General features: G+C 39.4%; 1 protein-coding gene across 6 annotated transcripts in view; it reads left to right on the top strand.

Moving 5' to 3' along the window:
- Positions 1-27,954, top strand: part of IL31RA (interleukin 31 receptor A) — an 87,843-nt gene that overhangs the window by 19,407 nt on the left and 40,482 nt on the right. For 5 of the 6 annotated variants that reach the window (XM_014587992.2, XM_014587990.2, XM_014587991.2 and 2 more), the window contains exons 2-6: positions 7,984-8,169; positions 8,789-8,870; positions 20,684-20,776; positions 21,290-21,398; positions 22,897-23,078. The exons of the other annotated variant lie outside the window; for it this stretch is intronic. In XM_014587992.2, the coding sequence (XP_014443478.1) occupies positions 20,722-20,776; positions 21,290-21,398; positions 22,897-23,078 (346 nt within the window). In that variant the 5' untranslated portion in view covers positions 7,984-8,169; positions 8,789-8,870; positions 20,684-20,721. The remainder of the gene's footprint in view (positions 1-7,983; positions 8,170-8,788; positions 8,871-20,683; positions 20,777-21,289; positions 21,399-22,896; positions 23,079-27,954) is intronic. 6 annotated transcript variants of the gene reach the window in all.

Here is a 27,954-nt window from a genome sequence, read left to right as displayed (position 1 = left end):
TTTTTTTTTTTGGGGGCGAGGTTTTCGCTATAGGGCGCGTGCGCTCACCAGACAGAGAGAGAGAGACAGAGAGACAGAAAGCGAGAAATCACCCCCCAGGGGGGATGGTCATGCCGCAATCCCTTCTCCTCCATTCTCCTCTCGGGATCTTGAGCACGCACGCACACGCGCCTGGCATGAGTTTTAAGCCACCAGGTTCGGGACGCGAACCGCGGTTGACTACGTGGGAGTCCAGCGACGTAGCCATTACGCTAACTGCTGCTTCCCAAACCAAGCTACATTTTAAAACCAGGGATCATTTGGTTGCAAGGAACAAAAATTTGTTTACTCTATTTTAAAAAACAATTATTTAACTTATTATTATTGTTATTTTCACATGAGTTCACCAGAGAAAGACAAAGAGACAGAGAGACAGAGAGAGAGAGAGAAAGCAAGCCTCCAGGTACAGGACTTGAACCATGGTCAGCCATGTGAGAAGTTCAGCACTTTAACCACCATACCACCTTCCCCCCAGCTGTAACTTTAATAAGCAACTGCTTATTGCAGTGATTGGACATCCCTAGGTAGGGAATTAATGAAGCAGGGTCTTATGTGTTCACATACGTAATTCGAAAGTCAGATATTGAACTGTACCACATGGACTTTTATTTATTTATTTAAAAAAATTTGCCAGAGGTTATGTGTACTCGCCAGAGAGAGAGTGCTACCATGGGAAATGGTCATGCTGCAATCCTTTCTCCATTTCTTCCTCCTTTCAGGATTTTGAATATACATGCACATATGCCCAGTATAGTTCTCAAGCCGCTGGGTCTGGGACTTAGACCACACAGTTGACATATGGGATCCAGCTGCCTTAACCATCAGGCCATGGGCTGGTCTGATCACATGAACTTTTACCTTTGCATCTCTCTTTGCTTTCTTCTTAAGCTTCCTTCTTTTTTTGTACACTTATAAACATGACTGTTAGCATCCATGACTTGACAACCCCCTGCCCATCGTCCAGCTCTGACTTCTCTCCACATTCGCAGGAGAGAGAATCTAATGGGTCAGCTTGGCTTGTGAGTTGCATATAACTTAGAATCCAATCTGGATGAGAGGACAGTGTGTTAATTTGCTAGGGTTGCCACAACCAATTACCACAAAGTTGGTGGTTAAGAACAACAGAAATTTAGTCTGTTGGAGTTTTGGGGGCTAAAAGACCAAAATCAAGGTGTTGACAGGGTTGACAGAGCCTCTGAGGGAGAATCTACTCCTTGCCCTTCTCTCATATTCTGGTACTCTGGCAGTCCTTGTGGATGCACCTCACCAGTCTCTGCCTCCATGGTAACATGGCTTTTCCTTTGGGTCTCTCTGTGTCTATCTCCTTTTCTGTCTCTTACAAGGACACTGATCATTAGATTTATGGCCACGTAAATCCAGAATGACCACATCTTGAGATGCTTACCTTAATTACATCTTCAAGGACATTTATTTTGAATAAGGTCATATTTTGGGTTACAAAATGGACATATCTACTATTGGACCTACACAGGAGGTATGGTCAAGAGCTGCCAGTGTGGCTATGAGGCCCCACTCCAAGTACCAATAAATATCTAGCTATTTCCTACCTCTACCAGGAATATTTGTTGTTTTATCATTTTGTACATTTACTTGCAAATGACATGCTTTGCTAAAGTGTTCCTTTCTTTTAGTAACTTTATGGAATCCACTTTCCTCAGGGTGGGACTAATTAATGGCTCCCCTTTCCCATTTCCTGTAGTAGTTTATACACATCTTTTAGAAAGCATTTGTTATTTTCATTTATAGCACTTATTTTATGTGTCTTTTTTTTTCCTACTTAGGTTGTGACCTTTGCCTGAGTAAGGGCCCCACCCCCCCTTAGTTTTGGTTCCACAATGTCGAGCACTGGATGTGAAATGGAATTACATTTGAGGAACTGAACTGGAAGACTAGAGCGTTCTCCCCCTCCAATCTCAGGCCTACTTAATTCAGTTACATTAGTTACCCATCCCAATCAGTTTTGTCTGATACCAAACTCTGGTGTTCTCCATTATGTACTCAGATCCACCCTGTCTCTTCCTTTTCTGCTGCCACCATATAATTTAGATCTCTTCAGCATACGGCTGCTGCCCTAGCCTCAGTGGACCCTCCCTGTTCAAGTTTCTCCATCCCTCCACCCCCTGCCACTTCAGTTCACATTTATCTTCCCTATTGCGTGTGTCCGTCCATTTGTGAGGATCTACTTCACATGTATTTATATTGACCTGGATCTTGAGCCATGGTCAGTGCAGTTAGAACTTCCAAATTACATCTGTAGTACCAGATTAGGTTTGAAAAAGGGAAAGCGTTGTTTATTTTACAGTCTCATTGCCACCACAGAAATTGTGGTGGGAAGAAAATTATGATTTCAGAAAACATACCTTGATTTTACAAGAAGCGAACAATGTTTTCTAATAGTTTTGAGAGATAGAAACATGTCCAGTTTTTCTGGAGTGTCTTAGGAGGGGATGGTGCAGTCAGTCAATGGTAAGAAAAATACCTTCTTCTCCTCCGTTAAATTCTCTCTGGTAGACCTTGAATATTGCTAGTGAATGAGTGCCTTTTTTTTTTTTTTTTGGAAGGAGGAAGATAATGATGTTCTGCAGCTGTGAATTTTGAGTTATAGTGTCTCCTTACTGATTTTATGCTTGCTGGATCTGTCCATTTCTGAGAAAGGAATGTTGAAGTCTTCAACTGTAATAGTGGGTTTTTCTATTTCTCCTTGTAGTTCTTTGAGTTTTTGCCTCATGTATTTTCACCATCTGTTGTTAGGCACATACAAAATAAAAACTATTACATTTTAGTGAAGAATTGGTCCCTTTACCCTTGCATAACACCCCTATTAATTTTGAATAACTTGTCCTACATTGAAGTTTGCTGTGTCTGAAATGAATGTAGCTAACCCTACTTTCTTGTGGTTAGTGTTAGGATTTTTCTCTATCCCTTGACTTTTAATCTACGTGTATCCTTAAAGTGTGTTTATTGTAGACAGCATGTAGTTTGGCCTTGTTGATCCACTTTGACAGTGTTTGCCTTTCAGTTGTTGTATTTAGATCATTGGTGTTTAATATGATTATGACATAGGTGGATAATATCTACCATATTTGTTACTATTGTCTATTTGTTGTCTTTCCTTTATATCCCTATTGTCTTCCTCTCCTTTTCTGCCTTATATATTCTTTTTATTGCCAGAGGACATGTGCACTCATGAGAGAAAGAGAGACAGAGAGATAAAGACAGAGAGATATAAATCACTCTCCAATGGGTCAGGGGCATGCTGTAATCCTTTTTCTTTCATGTCTCCATCCTGTCAGGTATCTGGTAAAATGTTCCCAGCTTAGGCTTGTCTGATGTTTTCCTCATTATTAGACTGAGATTGTGGATTTTAGAAAGATCACTACAGATATGAACTGTCTTCCTTGTTGCATTATGTCAGGGGTAGGTGATACCCACATGACGGTACTGGTGATGTTAACCAATGTTAGCGTTCATTGATTAAGGTAGTGTTTGCTAGGTTTCTCCATGTAATATTACTGTTTTTCCCAGTCTGTGTTTTGGAAGTGAGTGATTAAGTCTAGCCCATCCTTAAGTGGGGAGGAGGGAGAGAATAAGCTTCACTTCCTCGACAGAAGATTATCTATAGCTATCATCTAGGGTTTTTCTATAAATGTATTGATTCTGCCTTTAAAAAATTTTTCAATTTTAGATATTGTCTATTAACTGCTTACTATGGAAGGTAAGGTCTTAATTCTTTTTCCAGTCTTGCACACATGTGTGTGTTATATGACAATTTTTGTCATATACTTATATGACAATTTTTGTTTAAATTAATATTCATATTGTCATGACTATATGGTTACTCAGAGCTGAGACACATTAAATGATAAATCTATTTTCTTATACACTTTTTGCATTTATTGGAGTTAATAATTTTGTGTTTTTATTATTTTTTAGTTTTATTAATTTACTATGTACCTATTACTAATTCTGAATACTTTTCAAGAGCGCTGCAACAGTTTTCAAGTATTACCAGCTATTAAATCCTTCAGGTCTCTCTATTCTTTGTTTCTCTTTTATTTGAAACATCTCTCTTTGAGTCCTACATCTACCACTCACCTGAACTAGTCCTGTTGCACTTTTGTCATCTTGGGATCTCCCCTCGCCATAATTATTGGAACTTGCTCTTTCCTACTTGAAATATCCTGGGGCCAGCAGTTAGCATAATGGCTATGTTGCTGGACTCCCATGTAGTCGACCGCAGTTCCTGTCCCAGACCCGGTGGCTTGAACTCATGCCTAGCACGAATGCACGCATGCCCAAGATCCCAAGAGGAGAATGGAGGAGAAGGGATTGTGGTGTGGCCATCCCCCCTGGGGGATGATTTCTTGCTTTCTGTCTCTCTGTCTCTCTCTGTCTTTCTGGCGATCGCATGTGCCCTATAGTAAAAATACCTCTCAAAAAAAAAAAAATCCCATTTTCAAAAGCCTCTTTTTTTTTTTTTTCCTTTTTCTTTTAGTTTATATTCTTGTTTCAGTAGTGCACATTTTCCAACAAGATCTTGAAGATTTCCTGAGAGATAATTTTCTTGGAACTTTGCATGTTTGAAAATGTCTTTATTCCATCTTCCTCCCTTGATCAACTATTTGGGTGGATAGAGCATCCTTGTTTAGAAGTTATTTCCCATTAGAGTTATAAAGACACTGATCTAGCTTTTGGTTTTGCTGTTGAGAATTATTAAGCCATTCTCATTCCTGATCCTTTTAATGTGACTTATTTTTTCCTATCTGAAAACATTTTTTCTCTCTATTTTTGATATTCTTAAATTTCACTGTTTTACACTTTAGTGTATATTCATTTTCATTTATTCTGGTGGTTACAGTAGGCTTTTTTGATCTGAATATAAATGTTTTTCAATTTTGGAGATTGCTTTTTTTTTCTTTTTAAAGCTTATTTATTTCATGAGTGAATGAGTGAGAGAAAGAGAGAGAGAAAGAGAGAGAGAGACAATACCCTCAATAGGGTCTTGACACTATAATGCACTTCCAACTTTTGCCAGCCTCAGATCATGGGCACACATGTGTTAGACATGCTCAGAGAGGTCTCTGGATATGAACCATCAACCTTCCCATGTGGCTTTGTCTCACACTGTCACATTTTACCTCTACACCTCTGTCCTCCAAGTTAATGGAGAATTTTATTGTGTTATTTCTCTAATTTCTTTCCCTCCATTTCTCTGTTTCTAGAACAGCTAGCAGTCAGCTATTGGCTATTCTTCATGTCTTTGTCTTTTTTTCTGTTTTCTGAGTGATATCCTTTACATTTTTATTCAAAGAATTATTTAACTTTATTATTATTATTTTCCAGTTTGATCAGAGAGATAGGGAAAGTGAGAAAGTGAGTCACTAGGTCCAGGATTTGAACTGCAGGTGGCCATGTGGGTGTCTAGCACCTTTAACCACCACCCCACCTATCAGCCCCTCAACTTTACTTTTTTTTTTTTAGTTCTTTTTTTAATTTTTTTATCTTTCATTTATTTTTACATTTTTCCACAAACATTTACTTTACATAGCAAAATAATTTAGCTCATACTCCATAATTCTTGACAGTTTACAAACAACTTTCAAAATTTCAAAATACTGAATTTTAAAGATAATGTTCAAAATATGTCTTATAATTTTGTATAATTTTATAACTCTATAACAATATTAAGTGGGGACATACAATGCCTCTCCTCAACTTCACTTTTTTTCAAAAAGAAAAATGTGTGTGTGTGTGTGACCAGAGAGAGACAGAGAGACAGAGAGAGAGAGAGAGAGAGAGAGAAAGCTGCCAGGTCTAAGACTCGAACTGCAGTCAGCCATGTGGGAGTCCAGCACCCTTAACCACCATGCCACCTGCCAGCCCCTCAACTTTACTTTTTAAACCTTTAGATTTCAGCTGTCATATTTTTAACCTCCGAGAATTTTGTTCTCTGATCATTCCTTCTTCATAGCATTCTATTCATATTTTATAGGTAAAATGTTATTTCTATTTTTTTATCTGAGGTTTTAAATAATTCCTAAGTTTCTTAATTTTTTATCTTAATATTCTGCTTTCTACATTGCATCTCTTCCAGTTTTCTTTTTTTTTTTGGTCTAAATGTTGGAGTGGGAGCAAGTTAGTCAATTTGGCTTTGTGGGATTAGGAAGGGAATGAGTAGTCCCTTGCTTTTTCAGATTTTCAACCAATCTTCCCATTTTCATTTTTAGAAGTACAATAATTTTCATTATTTCTATTAATTGTGTTTTTCATAAAGTCACTGGAGGGCTGACACCATTGTGCAGTGGTTAAGCACCATGCACAGAGAGTGGACTCACATGGCTAACTATTGCTTGAATCCCAGTCTTGGAAGCTTGAAAAAACAAACTGGTCGCATGTATATGCATGTTGCAAATTCTCATGGGATGAAGAAATGTCAGAAAAAGGATTTCATAACAACACCCCATTGGGGGGGTGTTTCTCTCTTTCTCTCTCTCTGACAAATGTATGCACCCTTTGGCACTGAAAAAAAAAAATCACTTCAAATGCTAACTTAGCAAGTGTCGAACCATGTTCCCCATGAGTAATATAGTGTTTGGTTTCTGTGAGTATTACAGGGTTTGGTTTCTGTGAGCCTTCAATCACAACGTTTTCATCAATTGATCATATATTACCTTTCCTTCCTCCTGTTATTTCTGCTAACCTCTGCTACGTAGTGAACCATTGCCCAGGAAATGTGGGGAATAGGTTTAAAACAAAAAGCATGAGGCTGGAAAATGTATTTTGTTTTAAAGCTTACGTTGCTTTCTTTCCTTTCGTAGCATCTCTTCCCTGGCCTGCTCCCTTATGATTTTGTAGATTAGTTTCAAGAGGTTGCAAAACTGTACTACTTGAAGGTATCCCAGAAATAATCTAATTTAATCCTTTGATTTATAGGAAACAGGGAGACAGGGTCAGCAAGTTGTGGTGGTTAAGGTGCTGGACTCCCACCATGGCCAACTACAGTTTGAGTCTCGGGTCTGACGGCTTGCTTTCTCACTTTCTCTCTCTCTCTCTCCTCTCATTAAATTAAATAATAATAGTAAATGAAATAAATATTTTTTATAAAAGGAAACAGAGAGTCAGACTGTTGTGGTTCAGTTCCTACTCCACTACGTGCCTTGGACGAGTTTCTCAATTGTTTTGGCTTGAGGTTCCTCATATATAAAATGGGGATTAAAAATTCTACCGATGTCTTAAGATTGTTGCGAAGATTAAAGAAAGATAATTATTTCAGGTTCAAGGTACTGTACCCAATACATAGGAAGGGCTCTACATGTTACTCATTACCGTTATTATTATTTGTTAACATCTGGGGCTCCTGTCTCTCAGTTCACTATTGTTTTCCTTTAGCATAAAAAAGAATGCCAAACCTCTTTATCAACTCTAGCTATTGTTATTTTCTTTCCTTCATCTCCTTCCTTGTTTAAAGATAATTATGTGAGTGCCTCTTTCTCATTTCAAGCTTAAGATACTTTCAACGTTTCACCCATTACTGCAGTTGTAAGGACTTCCTGAATAGAAAATTTAAAATTTAGTAATTTATTTTAGTTGTTTATGGCCCTTTCAGATCATACTTTTCCTGTAAAGTTGAATGTTCTACAGAAGCAAATGATCTATTAATTTATTTTTAAGTTTCAATAATGCAGTCCATTTCCCAGCATAAGTGGGAAGTGGCTAGGGCTGGGCTTCAAAACAAAGGACAAGCCTCCAGACAACCAGAGAGGAAATACAACAGCTCTGAGTGAAGTCCGGATCGCCTACCCTGTCCTGACTTGTGCCATAGGGGCAGGAGTCGCCTTTTTCTAATGTTAGAGAGCTCACACAGGCATATGCACGAAAGAGAGAGAGAGAGAACTCTTTCATATCATGATCACCTTTCCCTAGCTCTCCAGCTCCTCTTGGCTGGTTGTGCACACACCTGGTCCAGCCCAGGGATCCAAACCCTCAGCTGGCATGTGGCCTCCAGCCTCCTGGGGGACTGCATTACTGTTGCGCCACAGCAGGAGTTGCCTTTGATGTGGATCCTTTGAACTAGAAGGACATCTACAGGACACCACCTGACAAATGGAGGTGAGCATCTGATAACTCAAACCCTCTTTTTCTCCAACTGAAAGTCAGTGAAATCATGGGTTAGAACCCATCACATGAATTATCCCCTTTTAGAGTGATTGTTGATAGTTTTAGGGAATCTCATCTTCAGCAGGTAGTGGTTTTTAAGCGCTGGGGTAGGGATAGGAAATCATGGGGCCAAAGGCCAGAGGTTGGGGAAAATATTTAAACATAATGGATTTGTCTTTTAGGAAACTCTAGAGAAAATTACATCTAGGAGATTAAGAGAAAAGTCCTTGAGTTTATTGGTTATTTGTTCAGGAGAGCTGCAGGAGCATATACAACTAACAGATACCATATGATTTTAGTAGAAAGAGTCCAGGCTTAGTATAAGACAGTCATAGGCTTGAATCCCATTTATACTAATTATAAGCTATTAATTTTGAACCGTTTACATGATATCTCAGAGCCTCAATTTCTGTATCTATAAAGTAGAGATGATACCAACTCTATAGGGATTTTTAGAACAGGATTTAATTTGTGCAATATAATTAGCACTTTGTGGGCTCTCACTGTTAAATCATGATTATGTTTTTGCTACTCTTATCACTGGTCATCTCAAAATATTCTTTGTATAAAGGCAACCCACATCTCATCTGGATTTAATAGACTTTGAAACTGAAGATAGTCATTTGACAATACTTAATTGCATCTGGGGCAAGGTAAGTGATCAATATCCTTATCCAAAATGTAAGAATACTATTAATCAGACAGAAATGGCCAATATTTAGCAGTTTTTAGGATATGTGCTGCTGTAGTGAGCACAATATTTTACTGTTTTTAAATAGCAATTTTATATGGTCCAACCTAAAAAATAATCATAAATTAAATATACAAATATAAATATGTAAATAAATGTAAAATATGAAAGTATCTGCCTCATTTATTTCAAAGGTGACAAGGATCTTGTGATAGTGCTTTGTGAGGCCAGCAGGTGGCATAATGGTTAAGGCGCTGGACTCTCATGTAGCTGACTGCAGTTCAAGTCATGGACCCGGTGGCTTGAAACTCACGCTGCTTGCATGCCCAAAATCCCAAAAGGAGAATGGAGGAAAAGGGATTGCAGTGCGGTCAACACCCCCCCCACACACACACACACACACACGCCCCAAGGGGTGATTTCTTGCTTTCTGTCTCTCTGTCTGTCTCTCCATCTCTCCAGTCAGTGCATGTGCCCTATAACAAAAAAAATCTAAAAATTAAAAAAAATTAAAAACAAGGAAAGCGAGTGGTTTGTAATCCCAAGGTCAAATTCTACTGCAGCATGAGGAATTCTGAAGGACTCGATAGGGATGGGCAGCTTGATGCTTGCTTCCTCTCTCCCACAGAGTTGAGTCTGCAGGTACCTGAACTTTTGGCCAGAGTGCTGTCCCTGGACTTTACTCCCTCTTTGTCCATTCTGTAAAAACCCAATCCCATGCTATGGAAGATAGTTCCTGGCACAGATGGATTTAAAAAAATATTAGTTGAGTGAATATATGAAGAAAAGAAAGAAAGATCAGCTCTGGGAAGATCACCTGATGGTCCATTTTTGTACTAGTGAAATAAAATGAAGCTTACTATCCAGGAAACACCCTAGAGCAGGAACTGAGCTGCCTAAATGCAGCCTGTTTAGTGTGCTGTAGGGGGATTGCTAGGGAGTAGAACAGCTTTACTCCTCTCCCTTTACTTTATAGGATAGGAAGTGGGGAGGCAGGGGTAATTTAACATGCTAAAACTTGTGGCATCTACTGGCAGAGTCAGGAGCTTCCCCATTTGCTTGCTCCTCCTTGCTATGTCCCCAGCCACTACTGGTGAGCAATAATTGCTTTGATTTATTTCTAGTTATTCTGCTCTTAACAGTTGCTACTACTAGGTTTACATTTTTAAAGATAGAACACCACCAGTGGCTTGAGTGGCATCCCTGCACAGTCTAAGAATCCTGTAGTCTAGCATGGTATATTTAATAGTATTTGTTTCACTAAATGCTGTATTCAAATGAGGACTTACCAATATGAGATTGTCCATTTCTAGGGATTGACCTCTTTCTGCTGACCAGTTATTCAAAATTACTGCATTTTCAAAATTAAGGCTCATGCACCAGGATGCAGGAGGTAGTTGATGGTTCTCCTGGAGGAAAAGGGATTGCAGTGCGGTCAACACCCCCCCCACACACACACACACACACACGCCCCAAGGGGTGATTTCTTGCTTTCTGTCTCTCTGTCTGTCTCTCCATCTCTCCAGTCAGTGCATGTGCCCTATAACAAAAAAAATCTAAAAATTAAAAAAAATTAAAAACAAGGAAAGCGAGTGGTTTGTAATCCCAAGGTCAAATTCTACTGCAGCATGAGGAATTCTGAAGGACTCGATAGGGATGGGCAGCTTGATGCTTGCTTCCTCTCTCCCACAGAGTTGAGTCTGCAGGTACCTGAACTTTTGGCCAGAGTGCTGTCCCTGGACTTTACTCCCTCTTTGTCCATTCTGTAAAAACCCAATCCCATGCTATGGAAGATAGTTCCTGGCACAGATGGATTTAAAAAAATATTAGTTGAGTGAATATATGAAGAAAAGAAAGAAAGATCAGCTCTGGGAAGATCACCTGATGGTCCATTTTTGTACTAGTGAAATAAAATGAAGCTTACTATCCAGGAAACACCCTAGAGCAGGAACTGAGCTGCCTAAATGCAGCCTGTTTAGTGTGCTGTAGGGGGATTGCTAGGGAGTAGAACAGCTTTACTCCTCTCCCTTTACTTTATAGGATAGGAAGTGGGGAGGCAGGGGTAATTTAACATGCTAAAACTTGTGGCATCTACTGGCAGAGTCAGGAGCTTCCCCATTTGCTTGCTCCTCCTTGCTATGTCCCCAGCCACTACTGGTGAGCAATAATTGCTTTGATTTATTTCTAGTTATTCTGCTCTTAACAGTTGCTACTACTAGGTTTACATTTTTAAAGATAGAACACCACCAGTGGCTTGAGTGGCATCCCTGCACAGTCTAAGAATCCTGTAGTCTAGCATGGTATATTTAATAGTATTTGTTTCACTAAATGCTGTATTCAAATGAGGACTTACCAATATGAGATTGTCCATTTCTAGGGATTGACCTCTTTCTGCTGACCAGTTATTCAAAATTACTGCATTTTCAAAATTAAGGCTCATGCACCAGGATGCAGGAGGTAGTTGATGGTTCTCCTCAAAGAGCACAGCAGAATCTGGGAATTTCTTATGGGCCAGACTTGGGGACGCTGATTTGCCTCATTTAAACCTTCAAGAGACTGATAATATTGAAAGAAATGAGGGAAAGTCTTTCTAATGACTGGAGGCTCTCACACCTTATTCAGAGCTACTCCTTTTTCTGAATTAGTAATCAGAGAAAGTTTCATAGAATTAGAGCAATAAGGGAGGGAGAGTTTTGGTTTTGAGGCATCTTTTGTCAAGGCTATAGTGAAGTCTTGTTAGAGCATCACTCTAGTGTCAGGAAATTTAATCATTTCCTTCTGTAGATAGTACTGGACAAAAACTGCCAACTTCCTATTTCTTAGTTTTCAGTTTGTCTATTCTATGAGTTAGCAATCCTGACAGGGTCTCGATACCACGGTCTCTCTCCAGCCCCAGCAGCCTACACCATGGGCATAAGTGCACCTGAACTACTCAGGGAGTCTCCAGACACAGACCAGCAAATTCCACATGTGGGTCAGTCACACTCTAGTGCTGTACCACCATCCAGCCCCTCAACTTCTGTCTTTCTAACCATCAATGTTTTTCATTGCTTTCTGTCCTTAGAGTCTTCCTCTGTGGACAATTCAATACTTGAGTAGGTTTCTAGAACTAAATGACAATGAAGATTTTCCAGATCCAAGTCTCTAAGATTAAACACAGGTTCCTTGGGTGGAGTTTTGAGTGAAGTCAAGCTCTTCAACTGCACGTTGACCCATCACAAATAACGAGGGACATATTTATGCCTAGATGGTACTAGCTGAATTCTCAAATGGACTCCTTTTTGAGCTCCTGAGAGGCCCCTCACATCTGTTCCCCTTTCGTGATAGCTCTCTGGTGCAAAGGGGAAATGAAAAAGTCCCTGGGGAACAAGCAACCATTATCATAATGGCAATGCTTCTTGGCTTTCCACAGTCATTAGCTCCTCTCTTTCCTGGGAGGCTCTGTGCCCACATTGCAGTATTATAATTACAGCATTGAGCATGTGATATTCGAGAACACTCTGTGCTTCTGTCTCAGTAAGCAGACCAGTGGTTCTCAAGCCTTCTCTGCTCAAGCCCACTAGAAGAGTAGGACACGAAAGTCATCAGTAACAGTAACTCACGCTGAAATTAGTGGTTTGAAAAAAATACTCCCATCATCCTTTCCATCCTTTGCCCCTCCCCCACTTTAAAAAGTAATTATTTAATTAATTTTATTTATCATTATTATTTCTTAATTTGCTACAGGGCACATGTGAGAGAGAGTGAAAAAGCAAGCTGCTGGGTTCAGGACTTGAACTGCAGTCAGCCATGTGGGAGTCCAGTGCCTTAACCACCAAGCCCCCTGCTGGCTTCGTGCCCCCCTCCCCTTTATAAAAATCACAACAACTGTCCTGCCACAGTGGTGCAGGTGGCAGAGCACTTCTGTGTAGTACTGGAGCCTATGGAAAGGCACCAGATTTGGGGACTGGATTGAACTGAACACTCCAGATTCGTCAACTGGATCTTGGTCAACTGGAAGGCTGAGAGGGGTCATGGTGTGGTAAGACCCTGTCGGGAATACTTGCCGCTCTCTCTCCCTCTCTTTCTGTCTCTCATATAAAATAAATAAATAATCCTAAAAACAAACCACTAAACTAGAATATGAGTTCTTGAGCTCAGGAGTGGGCTCTTCTTTTATTCCCATCACCTAATGTGTCTGGGACAGTGCTGAATGAGTCAGAGAATAAGAGGTCACCAACTAATTCATGAGTGTGCCAGGGCTAAAACTCAGCTGGTCTCCTTTTCTAGAATGCTGTACTTTTTGACCATTGTAATTTTCCAGCATTGTGTCTGGACTTGATGTAATACTGTTGTTTTTTCCATTTCTTTTTAAATTTCACAAATAATAGGTGAGTTTGTCATTGTGAAAGAATCAAACAATAAAGACCATTAATACTAAAATATTTTATGTTAATATTTTATTCAACATTTACTATTGATTTAAGTGCAAAGCCACTTGTCACAAAAACAGTTTTGCCTTTAATATGTATAATTATTCATTTATCCCGTTACTGAGACTACCAGCCTGTTGGCTTTTACAGTGTCTCCATGGTTGGGTCTCCCTCCCTTTTCAATATGCTTTTAGGGCTTATAAATAATGTGAGCTAAGACTAGAGGCAATGGCCTAAGAGACAGAGAACATTAAAACAACTTTCTGAATAATTAGACACAAAGGAATGCTATTAATGTTATGATTAATTTTTAAAGACACATTTATTCCTTTTTTTTGGGGGGGTGGGCTAGAGGGTACATGCATTTACCAGAGAGAGAGAGAGAAAGAGAGAGATAGTGAGAAAGCATCCCCCATGGGGGAATGGTCACATTACAGTCTCTTCTCAATCTCTCCCTCCTGCCGGGATTTTCGGTATGCGTGCTCAGGCACCCAGCATTTTTTCAAGCCTCTGGTTATAGGACTAGAAATGGCCAGTCAGCCCTGTGTGATCCAGCTGTCTTAATCAGCTACCACCAGGTGGCCTCTATTCTTTTGTAAAAGCTTATTTATTTATTTCTTTCATGAGATAGGGTCAGAGAGAGAAAGAGATGGAGAGAGAAAGAGAGGGATGGACACTCCTGACAGGCTCTTTATGCTGTAACCCAGCCCCAGCCTCAGCTAGCTTGGATCATGGGCGTGCTTTGGTGTGCCTGTTGTGTACAGGGAGTCTTGGGATGGGTTCAACATTGGGGAGCATTATATTACCTCTGTTCCACTGGCTACCCTTCCTTTTTTAGGACTGGTTCTCACTATGTCACTATTCTCCTGCCTCAGCCTCCAAAGTAGCTGAGACTATAGGTGCACACCACAACACCTGGCTTTTAAGACACATTTACTTTTCATTGAAAAATTAAAAATGTTTCCTCTTTGAGTTTTGTACTCATTTAAATCAAAGCAACTCTTTCTTGGGAGGAAAACTGCTATTGAGCAATATGAGGTGTTAATAATTGCAGTTGTATAACCTGCTCTTATTAAAGTTTTATGATGACATTTTTATTATTATAGATTCAAGTTCTCATTCTGCTGTATTTCTTTAGGCATGTCTTCTTCTCTTATTTATTTATTTATTTTATTTTGCTATAGAGCCTATACATTCAACACTGAGAAAGAGAAAAAGTGAGAAAGCAACCACCAGAGGGGATGGCCACAGTACAGTCCCTTCTTTTGGGATTTTGACCATGCACGCACACATGCCCAATGTGTTTTTCAAGCCACTAAGTGCAGGACTTGAACTGCTAGTCAGTCAGGTGGGAGCTAGCTGTCCCAACGACCATGCTACCTGGTCATCCAGGCATGTCTAACTAGTTAGGTATCTCATTTGGTTTGTATATGAAAATAGTTGATCACTGTTGTTTTCTCTGAATGTTGCAAGTGAATTTTCCTGAAATGATTTATTTTGCTGAGGACTCTTCTTCATTTTTTCTGCTGTAATCTGTCAGATGAGAATATAACATTTTTTATTCTTCCTGAAATGAGTTATTGCTTTTACATTTGCTGCATCCTTTTTTTTTTTTTAAATAATATTACCAGAGGGCACATGTGTTTGCCAGAGAGCGAGAGACATAGAGAGAGGGAAAACAAGAAGGCATTCCCTATGAGGAATGGTAATGCTGCAGTCCCTCCACCATTTCTCCTTCTTTTCTGTAATTCTGGGCATGCCTGTACATGTGTCCAACATATTTTTCTTTCTTTCTTTTTTTAAAAATTATTTATTTAATTGCATTTGTTATTATTGCTTTTTGGTTTGACCAGAGAGAGACATAGAAAGAGAGCAAGGGAAAATGAGAAAGCAAGCTGCCTGGTCAGGGACTTGAATAGCAGTTCGGCATGTGGGAGTCCAGTACTTTAACCACCATGCCACTGCTGATCTCACCCAACAGGTTTTTTAAACCACTGGGTCCAAAACGTGAAATGTGCAGGCAGCCATGTGGAATCTAGTCATTTAAACCACTTGGCCATGCTGGGTCTGCTTTATCCTTAGACTACTGCACCATCTTCTCTGGGATGAAATTAGGACTCAGGAGTATTTTTGTTAAAATTAACTATCAAATTCCACAAACCATATTGAATGCCTATCACGTACTAGGCACTGCCTTAAATAGTAAGGCTTCAACGAATGAGAGGCACCCCTCGCAAGAAGTTCCCTGTTTGTAGAGAAGACAGTGGAAAACTGCTAAACACGTCAGTGTGACACATATTATAGGACAGATGACATAGCAGAGAGTGGGGCACAAAGGAGGAACCAACTGATCAACTCTGGGTGGGAATTTAGGGAAGGCTCCTTAGAGAAGGTTACTTGAAATGAGTCTGGAAAGATGAGTTGATTTGCCAGGAATAAGGAGAAAAGGCATTATAGAACTCTACAAAGCACAAAAATGGAAATAGCATGTCACCTTTTTTTTTTTTTTTTTTTTTCAAGAGTGATTTCTGCTTAGGGCATGTGTGATTGCAGTGCTGTACCACCATCCAGCCCCTCAACTTCTGTCTTTCTAACCATCAATGTTTTTCATTGCTTTCTGTCCTTAGAGTCTTCCTCTGTGGACAATTCAATACTTGAGTAGGTTTCTAGAACTAAATGACAATGAAGATTTTCCAGATCCAAGTCTCTAAGATTAAACACAGGTTCCTTGGGTGGAGTTTTGAGTGAAGTCAAGCTCTTCAACTGCACGTTGACCCATCACAAATAACGAGGGACATATTTATGCCTAGATGGTACTAGCTGAATTCTCAAATGGACTCCTTTTTGAACTCCTGAGAGGCCCCTCACATCTGTTCCCCTTTCGTGATAGCTCTCTGGTGCAAAGGGGAAATGAAAAAGTCCCTGGGGAACAAGCAACCATTATCATAATGGCAATGCTTCTTGGCTTTCCACAGTCATTAGCTCCTCTCTTTCCTGGGAGGCTCTGTGCCCACATTGCAGTATTATAATTACAGCATTGAGCATGTGATATTCGAGAACACTCTGTGCTTCTGTCTCAGTAAGCAGACCAGTGGTTCTCAAGCCTTCTCTGCTCAAGCCCACTAGAAGAGTAGGACACGAAAGTCATCAGTAACAGTAACTCACGCTGAAATTAGTGGTTTGAAAAAAATACTCCCATCATCCTTTCCATCCTTTGCCCCTCCCCCACTTTAAAAAGTAATTATTTAATTAATTTTATTTATCATTATTATTTCTTAATTTGCTACAGGGCACATGTGAGAGAGAGTGAAAAAGCAAGCTGCTGGGTTCAGGACTTGAACTGCAGTCAGCCATGTGGGAGTCCAGTGCCTTAACCACCAAGCCCCCTGCTGGCTTCGTGCCCCCCTCCCCTTTATAAAAATCACAACAACTGTCCTGCCACAGTGGTGCAGGTGGCAGAGCACTTCTGTGTAGTACTGGAGCCTATGGAAAGGCACCAGATTTGGGGACTGGATTGAACTGAACACTCCAGATTCGTCAACTGGATCTTGGTCAACTGGAAGGCTGAGAGGGGTCATGGTGTGGTAAGACCCTGTCGGGAATACTTGCCGCTCTCTCTCCCTCTCTTTCTGTCTCTCATATAAAATAAATAAATAATCCTAAAAACAAACCACTAAACTAGAATATGAGTTCTTGAGCTCAGGAGTGGGCTCTTCTTTTATTCCCATCACCTAATGTGTCTGGGACAGTGCTGAATGAGTCAGAGAATAAGAGGTCACCAACTAATTCATGAGTGTGCCAGGGCTAAAACTCAGCTGGTCTCCTTTTCTAGAATGCTGTACTTTTTGACCATTGTAATTTTCCAGCATTGTGTCTGGACTTGATGTAATACTGTTGTTTTTTCCATTTCTTTTTAAATTTCACAAATAATAGGTGAGTTTGTCATTGTGAAAGAATCAAACAATAAAGACCATTAATACTAAAATATTTTATGTTAATATTTTATTCAACATTTACTATTGATTTAAGTGCAAAGCCACTTGTCACAAAAACAGTTTTGCCTTTAATATGTATAATTATTCATTTATCCCGTTACTGAGACTACCAGCCTGTTGGCTTTTACAGTGTCTCCATGGTTGGGTCTCCCTCCCTTTTCAATATGCTTTTAGGGCTTATAAATAATGTGAGCTAAGACTAGAGGCAATGGCCTAAGAGACAGAGAACATTAAAACAACTTTCTGAATAATTAGACACAAAGGAATGCTATTAATGTTATGATTAATTTTTAAAGACACATTTATTCCTTTTTTTTGGGGGGGTGGGCTAGAGGGTACATGCATTTACCAGAGAGAGAGAGAGAAAGAGAGAGATAGTGAGAAAGCATCCCCCATGGGGGAATGGTCACATTACAGTCTCTTCTCAATCTCTCCCTCCTGCCGGGATTTTCGGTATGCGTGCTCAGGCACCCAGCATTTTTTCAAGCCTCTGGTTATAGGACTAGAAATGGCCAGTCAGCCCTGTGTGATCCAGCTGTCTTAATCAGCTACCACCAGGTGGCCTCTATTCTTTTGTAAAAGCTTATTTATTTATTTCTTTCATGAGATAGGGTCAGAGAGAGAAAGAGATGGAGAGAGAAAGAGAGGGATGGACACTCCTGACAGGCTCTTTATGCTGTAACCCAGCCCCAGCCTCAGCTAGCTTGGATCATGGGCGTGCTTTGGTGTGCCTGTTGTGTACAGGGAGTCTTGGGATGGGTTCAACATTGGGGAGCATTATATTACCTCTGTTCCACTGGCTACCCTTCCTTTTTTAGGACTGGTTCTCACTATGTCACTATTCTCCTGCCTCAGCCTCCAAAGTAGCTGAGACTATAGGTGCACACCACAACACCTGGCTTTTAAGACACATTTACTTTTCATTGAAAAATTAAAAATGTTTCCTCTTTGAGTTTTGTACTCATTTAAATCAAAGCAACTCTTTCTTGGGAGGAAAACTGCTATTGAGCAATATGAGGTGTTAATAATTGCAGTTGTATAACCTGCTCTTATTAAAGTTTTATGATGACATTTTTATTATTATAGATTCAAGTTCTCATTCTGCTGTATTTCTTTAGGCATGTCTTCTTCTCTTATTTATTTATTTATTTTATTTTGCTATAGAGCCTATACATTCAACACTGAGAAAGAGAAAAAGTGAGAAAGCAACCACCAGAGGGGATGGCCACAGTACAGTCCCTTCTTTTGGGATTTTGACCATGCACGCACACATGCCCAATGTGTTTTTCAAGCCACTAAGTGCAGGACTTGAACTGCTAGTCAGTCAGGTGGGAGCTAGCTGTCCCAACGACCATGCTACCTGGTCATCCAGGCATGTCTAACTAGTTAGGTATCTCATTTGGTTTGTATATGAAAATAGTTGATCACTGTTGTTTTCTCTGAATGTTGCAAGTGAATTTTCCTGAAATGATTTATTTTGCTGAGGACTCTTCTTCATTTTTTCTGCTGTAATCTGTCAGATGAGAATATAACATTTTTTATTCTTCCTGAAATGAGTTATTGCTTTTACATTTGCTGCATCCTTTTTTTTTTTTTAAATAATATTACCAGAGGGCACATGTGTTTGCCAGAGAGCGAGAGACATAGAGAGAGGGAAAACAAGAAGGCATTCCCTATGAGGAATGGTAATGCTGCAGTCCCTCCACCATTTCTCCTTCTTTTCTGTAATTCTGGGCATGCCTGTACATGTGTCCAACATATTTTTCTTTCTTTCTTTTTTTAAAAATTATTTATTTAATTGCATTTGTTATTATTGCTTTTTGGTTTGACCAGAGAGAGACATAGAAAGAGAGCAAGGGAAAATGAGAAAGCAAGCTGCCTGGTCAGGGACTTGAATAGCAGTTCGGCATGTGGGAGTCCAGTACTTTAACCACCATGCCACTGCTGATCTCACCCAACAGGTTTTTTAAACCACTGGGTCCAAAACGTGAAATGTGCAGGCAGCCATGTGGAATCTAGTCATTTAAACCACTTGGCCATGCTGGGTCTGCTTTATCCTTAGACTACTGCACCATCTTCTCTGGGATGAAATTAGGACTCAGGAGTATTTTTGTTAAAATTAACTATCAAATTCCACAAACCATATTGAATGCCTATCACGTACTAGGCACTGCCTTAAATAGTAAGGCTTCAACGAATGAGAGGCACCCCTCGCAAGAAGTTCCCTGTTTGTAGAGAAGACAGTGGAAAACTGCTAAACACGTCAGTGTGACACATATTATAGGACAGATGACATAGCAGAGAGTGGGGCACAAAGGAGGAACCAACTGATCAACTCTGGGTGGGAATTTAGGGAAGGCTCCTTAGAGAAGGTTACTTGAAATGAGTCTGGAAAGATGAGTTGATTTGCCAGGAATAAGGAGAAAAGGCATTATAGAACTCTACAAAGCACAAAAATGGAAATAGCATGTCACCTTTTTTTTTTTTTTTTTTTCAAGAGTCATTTCTGCTTAGGGCATGTGTGATTGCTGGTGAGACAGAGAGAGCCGGAGAGACAGAAAGTGAGAACCCCCCTCCCAGGGGGGATAGCCATGCTGCAATTCCTTCTTCTCCATTCCCCTCTTAGGATTCTGGCACACACATGTTCCTGGCGTGAGTTTTAAGCTGGGTTCGTGACTCAAACCACATTCGACTACATGGGAGTCCAGCGATGTAACCATCATGCCATCTTCTGGTCCCTCAAGACACACTTTTTTTTTTTTTTTGGAGAGGTTTTTGCTATAGGGCGTGTGCACTCGCCAGACAGATAGAGACAGAGAGACAGAAAGCGAGAAATCACCCCCCGGGGGGATGGCCTCACTGCTATCCCTTCTTCTCCATTCTCCTCTCGGGATCTTGGGCATGCATGTACACACGCCCGGCATGAGTTTTAAGCCACTGGGTCCGGGATGTGAACCGCGGTCAACTACGTGGGCGTCCAGTGACATAGCCATTACGCTAACTGCTGGTCCCCCTCAAGGCACTTTTTGCAAGTTAAGAGTTGCTCCATTTTATTGGAGCGTTTTGGGAATTGAAGCAGAGGCCATAGCATGGCCTTAGATCTGTAGAGACTTGCGATCTTGGCATATTCTTGGTGATTGATGTCCTTTATAATGCATAGTTGAGTGGATTATAGACAAGAGGAAAACATGTTGCAATCGTACAACTTTATAATGTTGACTGGAGTTGATGGATTAATTATGAAAAAATATATCTGATGTTAATGAAGAAAACAGAATGAAATGATTCTTTCTCCTGCCCAGATTGTCATTGGAAATAGAGTTGTTGAATCAGGAAACAAATTTTCTCTTGACTAATGACATTTTCAGCTCTCTCTCCCAGCCTGTGTGTATGTAACTTGAGGACAATGTGGATCTGGATACTGTGTGTGTTCCCATTACTCTACAAATTCAGCCTGGCAGGTAGGTTGACCTGGGCCATTTTGTAGATCATCTGATTTTTAGGTGGTCATCTGATTCTTAGGATCATCTTGCCTTTTTTAGACAAGAATTGTTAACTTCAGAGTAAAGGGACTTCTGGACCATGGACACGTAAGGACAGACAGTAGGATATTTATGAACACTGGATTTGTGTATGTATGTGTGTGCGCATACACACAAGTCCATGTATATGCTTGCATGTACAGATTTGGAGAGGTAGCCTATCATTTTCAAAGGTAGCTATGACCTTCAAAAGGTCCATAGCTTATCTCCATCATTTGTTAGCTTCTATGGCTTTATATGATACATAAAATTAAAAAAATACAATTTTAACATTTTAAGTGATAGATTCTTTCCCTGAATCTGATTAGAGAAGCTTTTTACCTAGCAACTCCCTAACAAACTTAGCTTTGATCAGCCTATTTTCATTAAAGTGTTCAATGCTGACAACATCTATCATATACTAAAATTGTGTTTATGTGACATTTTTCCTAGTTCTGCCAGCTAAGCCTGAGAACATTTCATGTGTATTATACTATAATAAAAATTTAACTTGCACTTGGAGTCTGGAGAAGGAAACCAATTACACAGTTAAAAGAACTTAGTAAGTACTGGAGCTTGTGTGCTATCTGTAGGGGTAAGGGGAGGAGGCAAAGCCTCCTGGTTTATTCATAACTCAAGGGGCTTATGAAATAGAAGTCACAGCTCCTGGGTGGCTGCTGCATACATCTGTGGCTGGAGTGATATCTAGGCCACTTGGCAGCCATGCTGACAGGGTCCACAGTCACAGAGGGAGGGGGGTTAGAGCCACATGATGACCTCCTCTTATAGCTGCCTAGTTGGCTGGGAGTAGACTCCAGTTATAAGCACAGTGGAAAAATCTGTTTACTTCCAGTATTCAACAATATCCTCCTCAACTGCTCATCCTTCATGGATCTCAATCTAGCAAGGAAGGTTCTGAATCCAGAATTCAGAGGTACAGTGACCTCAGCCTGCCACTAATTTTCTGTGTGACCCCTGACCAACAGCATTCCACGTGGACAGTGATTTCCCAATTGTATTTACTACTGCAAACATCCCCTTTTATCCTAATTCTACTAGAATAAAAATTTTATAATTTTAGATTACAATTCTAACCAAAAGCCGATGTTTTAATGAGTATATATAGTGTGTTTCTTTTTAAAGTTTGACCATAGCTTATCAAATTCATTACTTCCTTCTTGTTCCCCTAGGATTAGGGGGAGCATGTTGGGAACCACTGTAAAATAATCTTTAGTCTTTTCCATTTCAGAGATACAGTCCATGGATCCAAGTTTTTTATGTGCTTGTTTTAGACATAAAATATTTCATTTTGTAAAGGATATCCAGGGGCCAGCAGGTGACATAGTGGTTAAGGTTCTGGGCTCCCACATGGCTGATGGCCTTCTAAGTCAAGGACCCAGCAGCTTGAGACTCATACCAGGCATGTGTGTATGTGTGTGTGCCCAAGAACCCAGGAGAATGGAGGAGAAGGGACTGCAATGTGGTCATCCTCCCTGGGTGGTGGTTTCTCTCTTTTCCTCTCTGTGTCCCCAACAAGCACACACATCGTTGAGCAAAAGTCTCTCTTAAGGAAAAAAAAAAAAAAAAAGGAAGTCCATGTTGTTGTTTTACAGTAGAAGAAAAGGAAAAAGCAAGTAATACATATATAAATACCCTTTTTTGGGGAGAGGTTTTTGCTATAGGGCGCGTGTGCTCGCCAGACAGACAGAGAGAGACATCATGGCCACCTGCTGGCCCCTTGAGACTGGAATCTGAAATTTTTAGGAATCTGAAATTATTTCTGGCCAATAGAAAAAGTATTGTAAATGTAATTTTTAATGGGCTTCCAGGGTCCCGGGGAGGTCTTCATGCCTCTTAGTATCTCAAGCAGGCAGAAAGTGAGTGACTTTTACCTTTCTTTTGGAGGTAAGGATGGAATTTGGAGAAAGAAAAACCAAATCATGGCCTGTACATTTGTAAGAGGAACCTAGAGTAAAATGAACAATTACTGCGTAATACATGAAGTATGGCTATGTTTCTAAACCACTGTACTAAACTATGTTGAATCTTTTCCTTCAAAGCCTTTATGAAGAAGCACATGATAATTGTACAACCCATGGTTCTACAAGTGAAAATCGAGCTTCGTGCTCTTTTTTCCTTCCAAGTATAGCATACCCAGATGATTTCTACATTGTAGTGGAAGCTCAAAATGAAGATGGTATAACCAGATCTGATAGGACACATTGGAGCTTAGATGCCATAAGTAAGTGTTGTTTGATATTTTTCTAGACTCTTTGTTGTTAACTCCCCTTCCTTTTAGGAGTTTTCTGTGAACTCCTAAGAATACTTAAAGTTTAAGGGTATAGTAGATATGTGTTATGGATGTACAGAAAATTTGTTTTGTTATTTAAAAAGGGAGAGGAGGAGGAAGGAAGGAATTGACTGAGTGAAGAAAATAAGAATGAGAACCGAGAGATATTTCGCTAGCTACTGATTTCCCCTCGTAATTTGTATTATAAATTGTATCAAAAGAAACAGAAAGATTGTCTCCACCCCACTCCCTGCCACCAAAACTTTATTGTTCATGAAGGAAAAGAGAATGAAATTCTTTATTTTTTAAAAAAATGTCACTGGGCTAGCCCTGAAGCACAGTAGTTAAGTACTATGTATAGGATGCTGGATCTACATGGCTGACTCTAGTTCCAATCCAGACTCTGGTGACTTGAAAACTTCACTAGGCAAATGCTCAGGACTTGATAGGATGGAGAAATGGAGGAAAAAGGATTGTAGTTGGACCATTGTGGCCCAAGTTCTGGGGGTGGGATTAGGGATTTTTGCTCTCTGTCTCTGGAGAGCATATGCATCTGCTGGCAATTAAAAAAAAAGTCTTGCTAATTCTAACTTTTTAATTAAAATCTTGTTTTACCATTTAATTTTTGAAAAACTGCTTTGTTGATATGTAATTTGCATACCATAAGGTTCACCTAGTTAAATTATATAGTTTAGTGGTTTTGATTATGTTCACAAAGTTGGGCAAATATTGCCATTATTTAATTACAGAACATTTTTATTACCCCAAAAAGAAGCTTCATACATGTCAGCAGTCAGTTTTTAATCCCTTATTTTCCCCATTCTTCTAACCTTTAGCAGCCTCAAATCTTTTTTCTGTTTGTATGGATTTCCCTATTTTGAACATTTTCTATAGCTGCAATGGTCTAATTAGTATCCTTGTATTCTCTTTCACATAATGTTTGCAGCGTTCACTCATATTGTACTATGTATCAGTATAATATTTCCTTCCTTTTTGTAGCTGAACAATATTCCACTGAATAATATTTCACATTTTGTTTATCCATGTATCAGGTGAACATTTGCGTTGTTTCTACATTTTGGCTATTATGAATAATGCTGCTATGAATATTTGTGTGACATATTTTTATGTGACATATTTTTCTATTCTCTCACATATATACCTAGTGAAACTGCCAAGTCATACAGTAACTCAATGTTTAACTTTATTAATAATTGCCAAACTTTAACAAGATGCTTATGCCATTTAACATTTCTGCCAGTAATTTATAAAGGTCACAATTTTTCCATATCCTTGCTGGCACTTGTTACGAACTTTAAAAAAAATTAATTAATTAACTAATTAATTAATTTTAATTTGACCAGAGGGAGACACAGAGAGAGAGGGAAAGTGAGAAAGCAAGCCACCAGGTCCTAGACTCTAACTGTGATCGGCCATGTGGGAGTGTCCAGTGCCTTAACCATCACACCACCTGCTGGCCACCCAACTTTTTTATTATAGTCATCCTAGTAAGTGTGATGGGCTATCTCATTATGGTTCTGATTTGCATTTATCCAGTGATTAATGATCTTAAACATCTTTCATGTCCTTGCTGTCCATTTTTATGTCTTCGTTAGATAAATGTTTCTTAAAATCTTTTGCTCATTTTTAATTTTTTTAAATTGTTGAGTTTTAGAAGTTTTCTAATATATAACTTTGGTTCAAGTTCCATATCAGATATAAGAGTTACAGATATTTTCTCCCATTCAACAGGTTATCTTTTTCTTTTCTTTTCTCTTTCTTTCTTTCTTTCTTTTTTTTTTTTTTTTGGAGAGGTTTTTTCGCTATAGGGCATGTGCGCTCGCCAGATAGACAGAGACATAGAGACAGAAAGTGAGAAGTGAGAAATCACCCCCCAGAGGGGATGGCCACACCGCAATCCCTTCTCCTCCATTCTCCTCTCGGGATCTTGGGCACGCACGCACACGCACCTGGCATGAGTTTTAAGCCACTGGGTCCAGGACGTGAACCGCGGTTGACTATGTGGGAGTCCAGCAACATAGCCTACGCTAACTGCTAGTTCCCTTTTCTTTCTTTTTTATATAGGGTTGTTTTTTTTTTTTTTTGCCATAGGACACATGTGATCGATGGAAAGAGACAGAGAGAAAGAAAGTGAGAAACCACTCACCCTCCACACACACACACCCTCGTAGTGGGGATGGCCACACCATGATCCCTTTTCTTCCACACTCCTCCTGGGATTCTGGGCACATATGTGCATAGATCCAGCATGCTTTTTAAACTGACAAGTTCAGGATTTGAACTATTGTTTGCCATGTGGAAATTCAGCACCTTAACCACCATGCCACCTACTTGGCTCTCTCTTTTCATTTTCTTGATGAAGTACTTTTTACCTATTTGTTTTAAAAAATTGCTTATGTTTTAGGTGTCATATATAATAAACTGTTGTCTAAGTTGAGGTCACACAGATTTACCCCTGTATTTTCTTCTAAGAGTTTTATGGTTTTAGCGCCTGCATTTAGACCTTTGATCCATTTTGAGTAATTTTTGTGTATGATGTTAGATAGTGGTCCAACTTTATTCTTTCACATGTGAATGTGCAATTATTCCAGAACCATTTGTTGAAAGATAATTTCTAACTCTCTCTTGCTATTAAATTATCTTAGCACCTTATAAAGAATCAGTTCACCATAAATACATTTTTCTTGCTTCTCAATTCTATTCTGTTGATCTGTTTTTCTGTATTTAGGCCAATACCACACTTGATTTTTAAAAATAGGGTCTTTCTTTCTGATTCAGTCTAGGTATATAGCATGTGTCCAGAAATTTGTTCATCTCCTCTACATTTTTGTTGTTTTTACTGTTTTTCTTGCTTTTCCAGTTTCTCAGGATATATCGTTGGGCCTTTTATTTGCTATCTTCCTATTATTTTTTTTCTTGTGAGCACTAGTTGCTATAAACTTCCCTCTTCAGACTGTTTTCATTGTATCCTAAAGATTTTCCAGAGTTGTATTTTCATTACCATTTGTTTCAATAAACTTTAAAATTTTTTTCAGTAGTTTCAAATTCATTCAGGAGTAAATTGCTTAGTTTTCATGAACTTGTATGTGTGTGTGTGTGTGGGTGTGTGTGTGTGTGTTTTGAGAGGTATTTGCTATAGGGTGCGTGCGCTTGCCAGAAAGACAGAGAGAGACAGAAAGCGAGAAATCACCCCCCAGGGGAGATGGCCACACCACAATCCCTTCTCCTCTCGGGATTTTGGGCACACACACACACACACACGCGCGCGCGCGCCTGGCGTGAGTTTAAGCCACCCAGTCCGGGACTCGAACCGCGGTTGACTACATGGGAGTTCAGCGACACAGCCATTGCACTAACTTCTGGTCCCCTGAACTTGTATGTTTCTTTTTTTTTTTTTTTGAGAGGTTTTCACTATAGGGTGTGTGAGCTCGCCAACCAGACAGAAACAGAAAGAGAGACAGAAAGCGAGAAATCACCCTCATGGGGGATGGCCACGCCGCAATCTCTTCTCCTCCATTCTCCTCTCGGCATCTTGGGCATGCACGCACACGCGCCCGGTGTGAGTTTTGAGCCACTGGGTTCTGGACGCGAACTGCGGTCGACTACATGGGAGTCCAGCGACAGCCATTACGCTAACTGTTGGTTCCCTGAACTTGTATGTTTTTAAAAGCTTTATTTCAAGTTTAATTCTACTGTGGTCAGAATGATGCTAGATAGGATTTCTGTTCTTTAAAATTTTCAAAGGCTTATTTTGTGGCAGTCTTCAAAAATGTTCCACTTGAGGCTGAGAAATATGTATTTTGTCACTGTTGAGTGAAATATTCTGTATATGTCTGTCAGGTCCAATTGGTTTATGGCATCATTTAGTTCCTGTGTCTGTTTATTTTTTGTCTACATGGCATGTTCAGTAGTGAAAGTGAACTGTTGAAATCTCCCAACAATAAATGTGTTGTAGGCTCTCTCTCTTTAGGTTCAGTAGTTTTTGTTTTCTGTATTTGGGTGTTCCTATATTGCGTGCATAAATATTTATAATTGTCACATTTTCTTGGTGAATTAATTCCTTTATTAGTATATAATGGCTTTTGTCTCTTTTTACTAACTTTTGCTTCAACTCTATTTTGTCTGGTATCAGTCTCATGATTCCAGCTTTTTTTTTGGTTTCTGTGTACATGAAATGACTGTATGCCTTCATTTTCAATATGTGTATGTCTTTACCGCGTAACTTCATAATAAGTTTTTAAATTGGGAAAATGAGCCTTTCTCTTATCCAACCTTTCACGATTTGGAACATAGATGGACATGTACTCAGTGTACTTTTCAAGTTGCCAGGGTCAGGATTCAAGCTGTGGTTTGCTATGTGCGATCTGGCTCCCTTAAACACTAAGCTATGGGACTGGCCTGCAATTTAAAATATTAAAAAACAAATTTAGTGATAAAGAAAACTAGAAACAAAATGAAACAAAACTTCCTAGTCTCTTTTTAAACTAGATTTAGTATCTGTTTAGATATTCTGTAACTGCAACTCTTAAAACTTAGGTGGAATTTTCATCTAACTTAGTAATAATACCAGAATTATGAAATTAATATTTAAGGAAATTCTGTTTTATAATATATCTATAGGGGCTTGTAAAGAATTGCTGACTACTAAGATCTTTTTGGAATCTTCTAATGAAGTAAGAAGATTTCATAATTGAATAATGATATTTTTATAATTAGGATTTTTCTTCTTTGAATTTAAATGGATGGGACTATGATAATGCTTTTAAGAAAAGCTGAAGATAGTTTTGTTGATTGCTGAAAATTCCCC

Source organism: Tupaia chinensis, unplaced genomic scaffold (genome assembly GCF_000334495.1).
Source record: "Tupaia chinensis unplaced genomic scaffold, TupChi_1.0 Scaffold000251_1, whole genome shotgun sequence".
Lineage (NCBI taxonomy): Eukaryota > Metazoa > Chordata > Mammalia > Scandentia > Tupaiidae > Tupaia > Tupaia belangeri.
The sequence above is the reverse complement of the archived record's forward strand: the minus strand, read 5'-3'. Positions and strand labels throughout refer to the sequence as shown.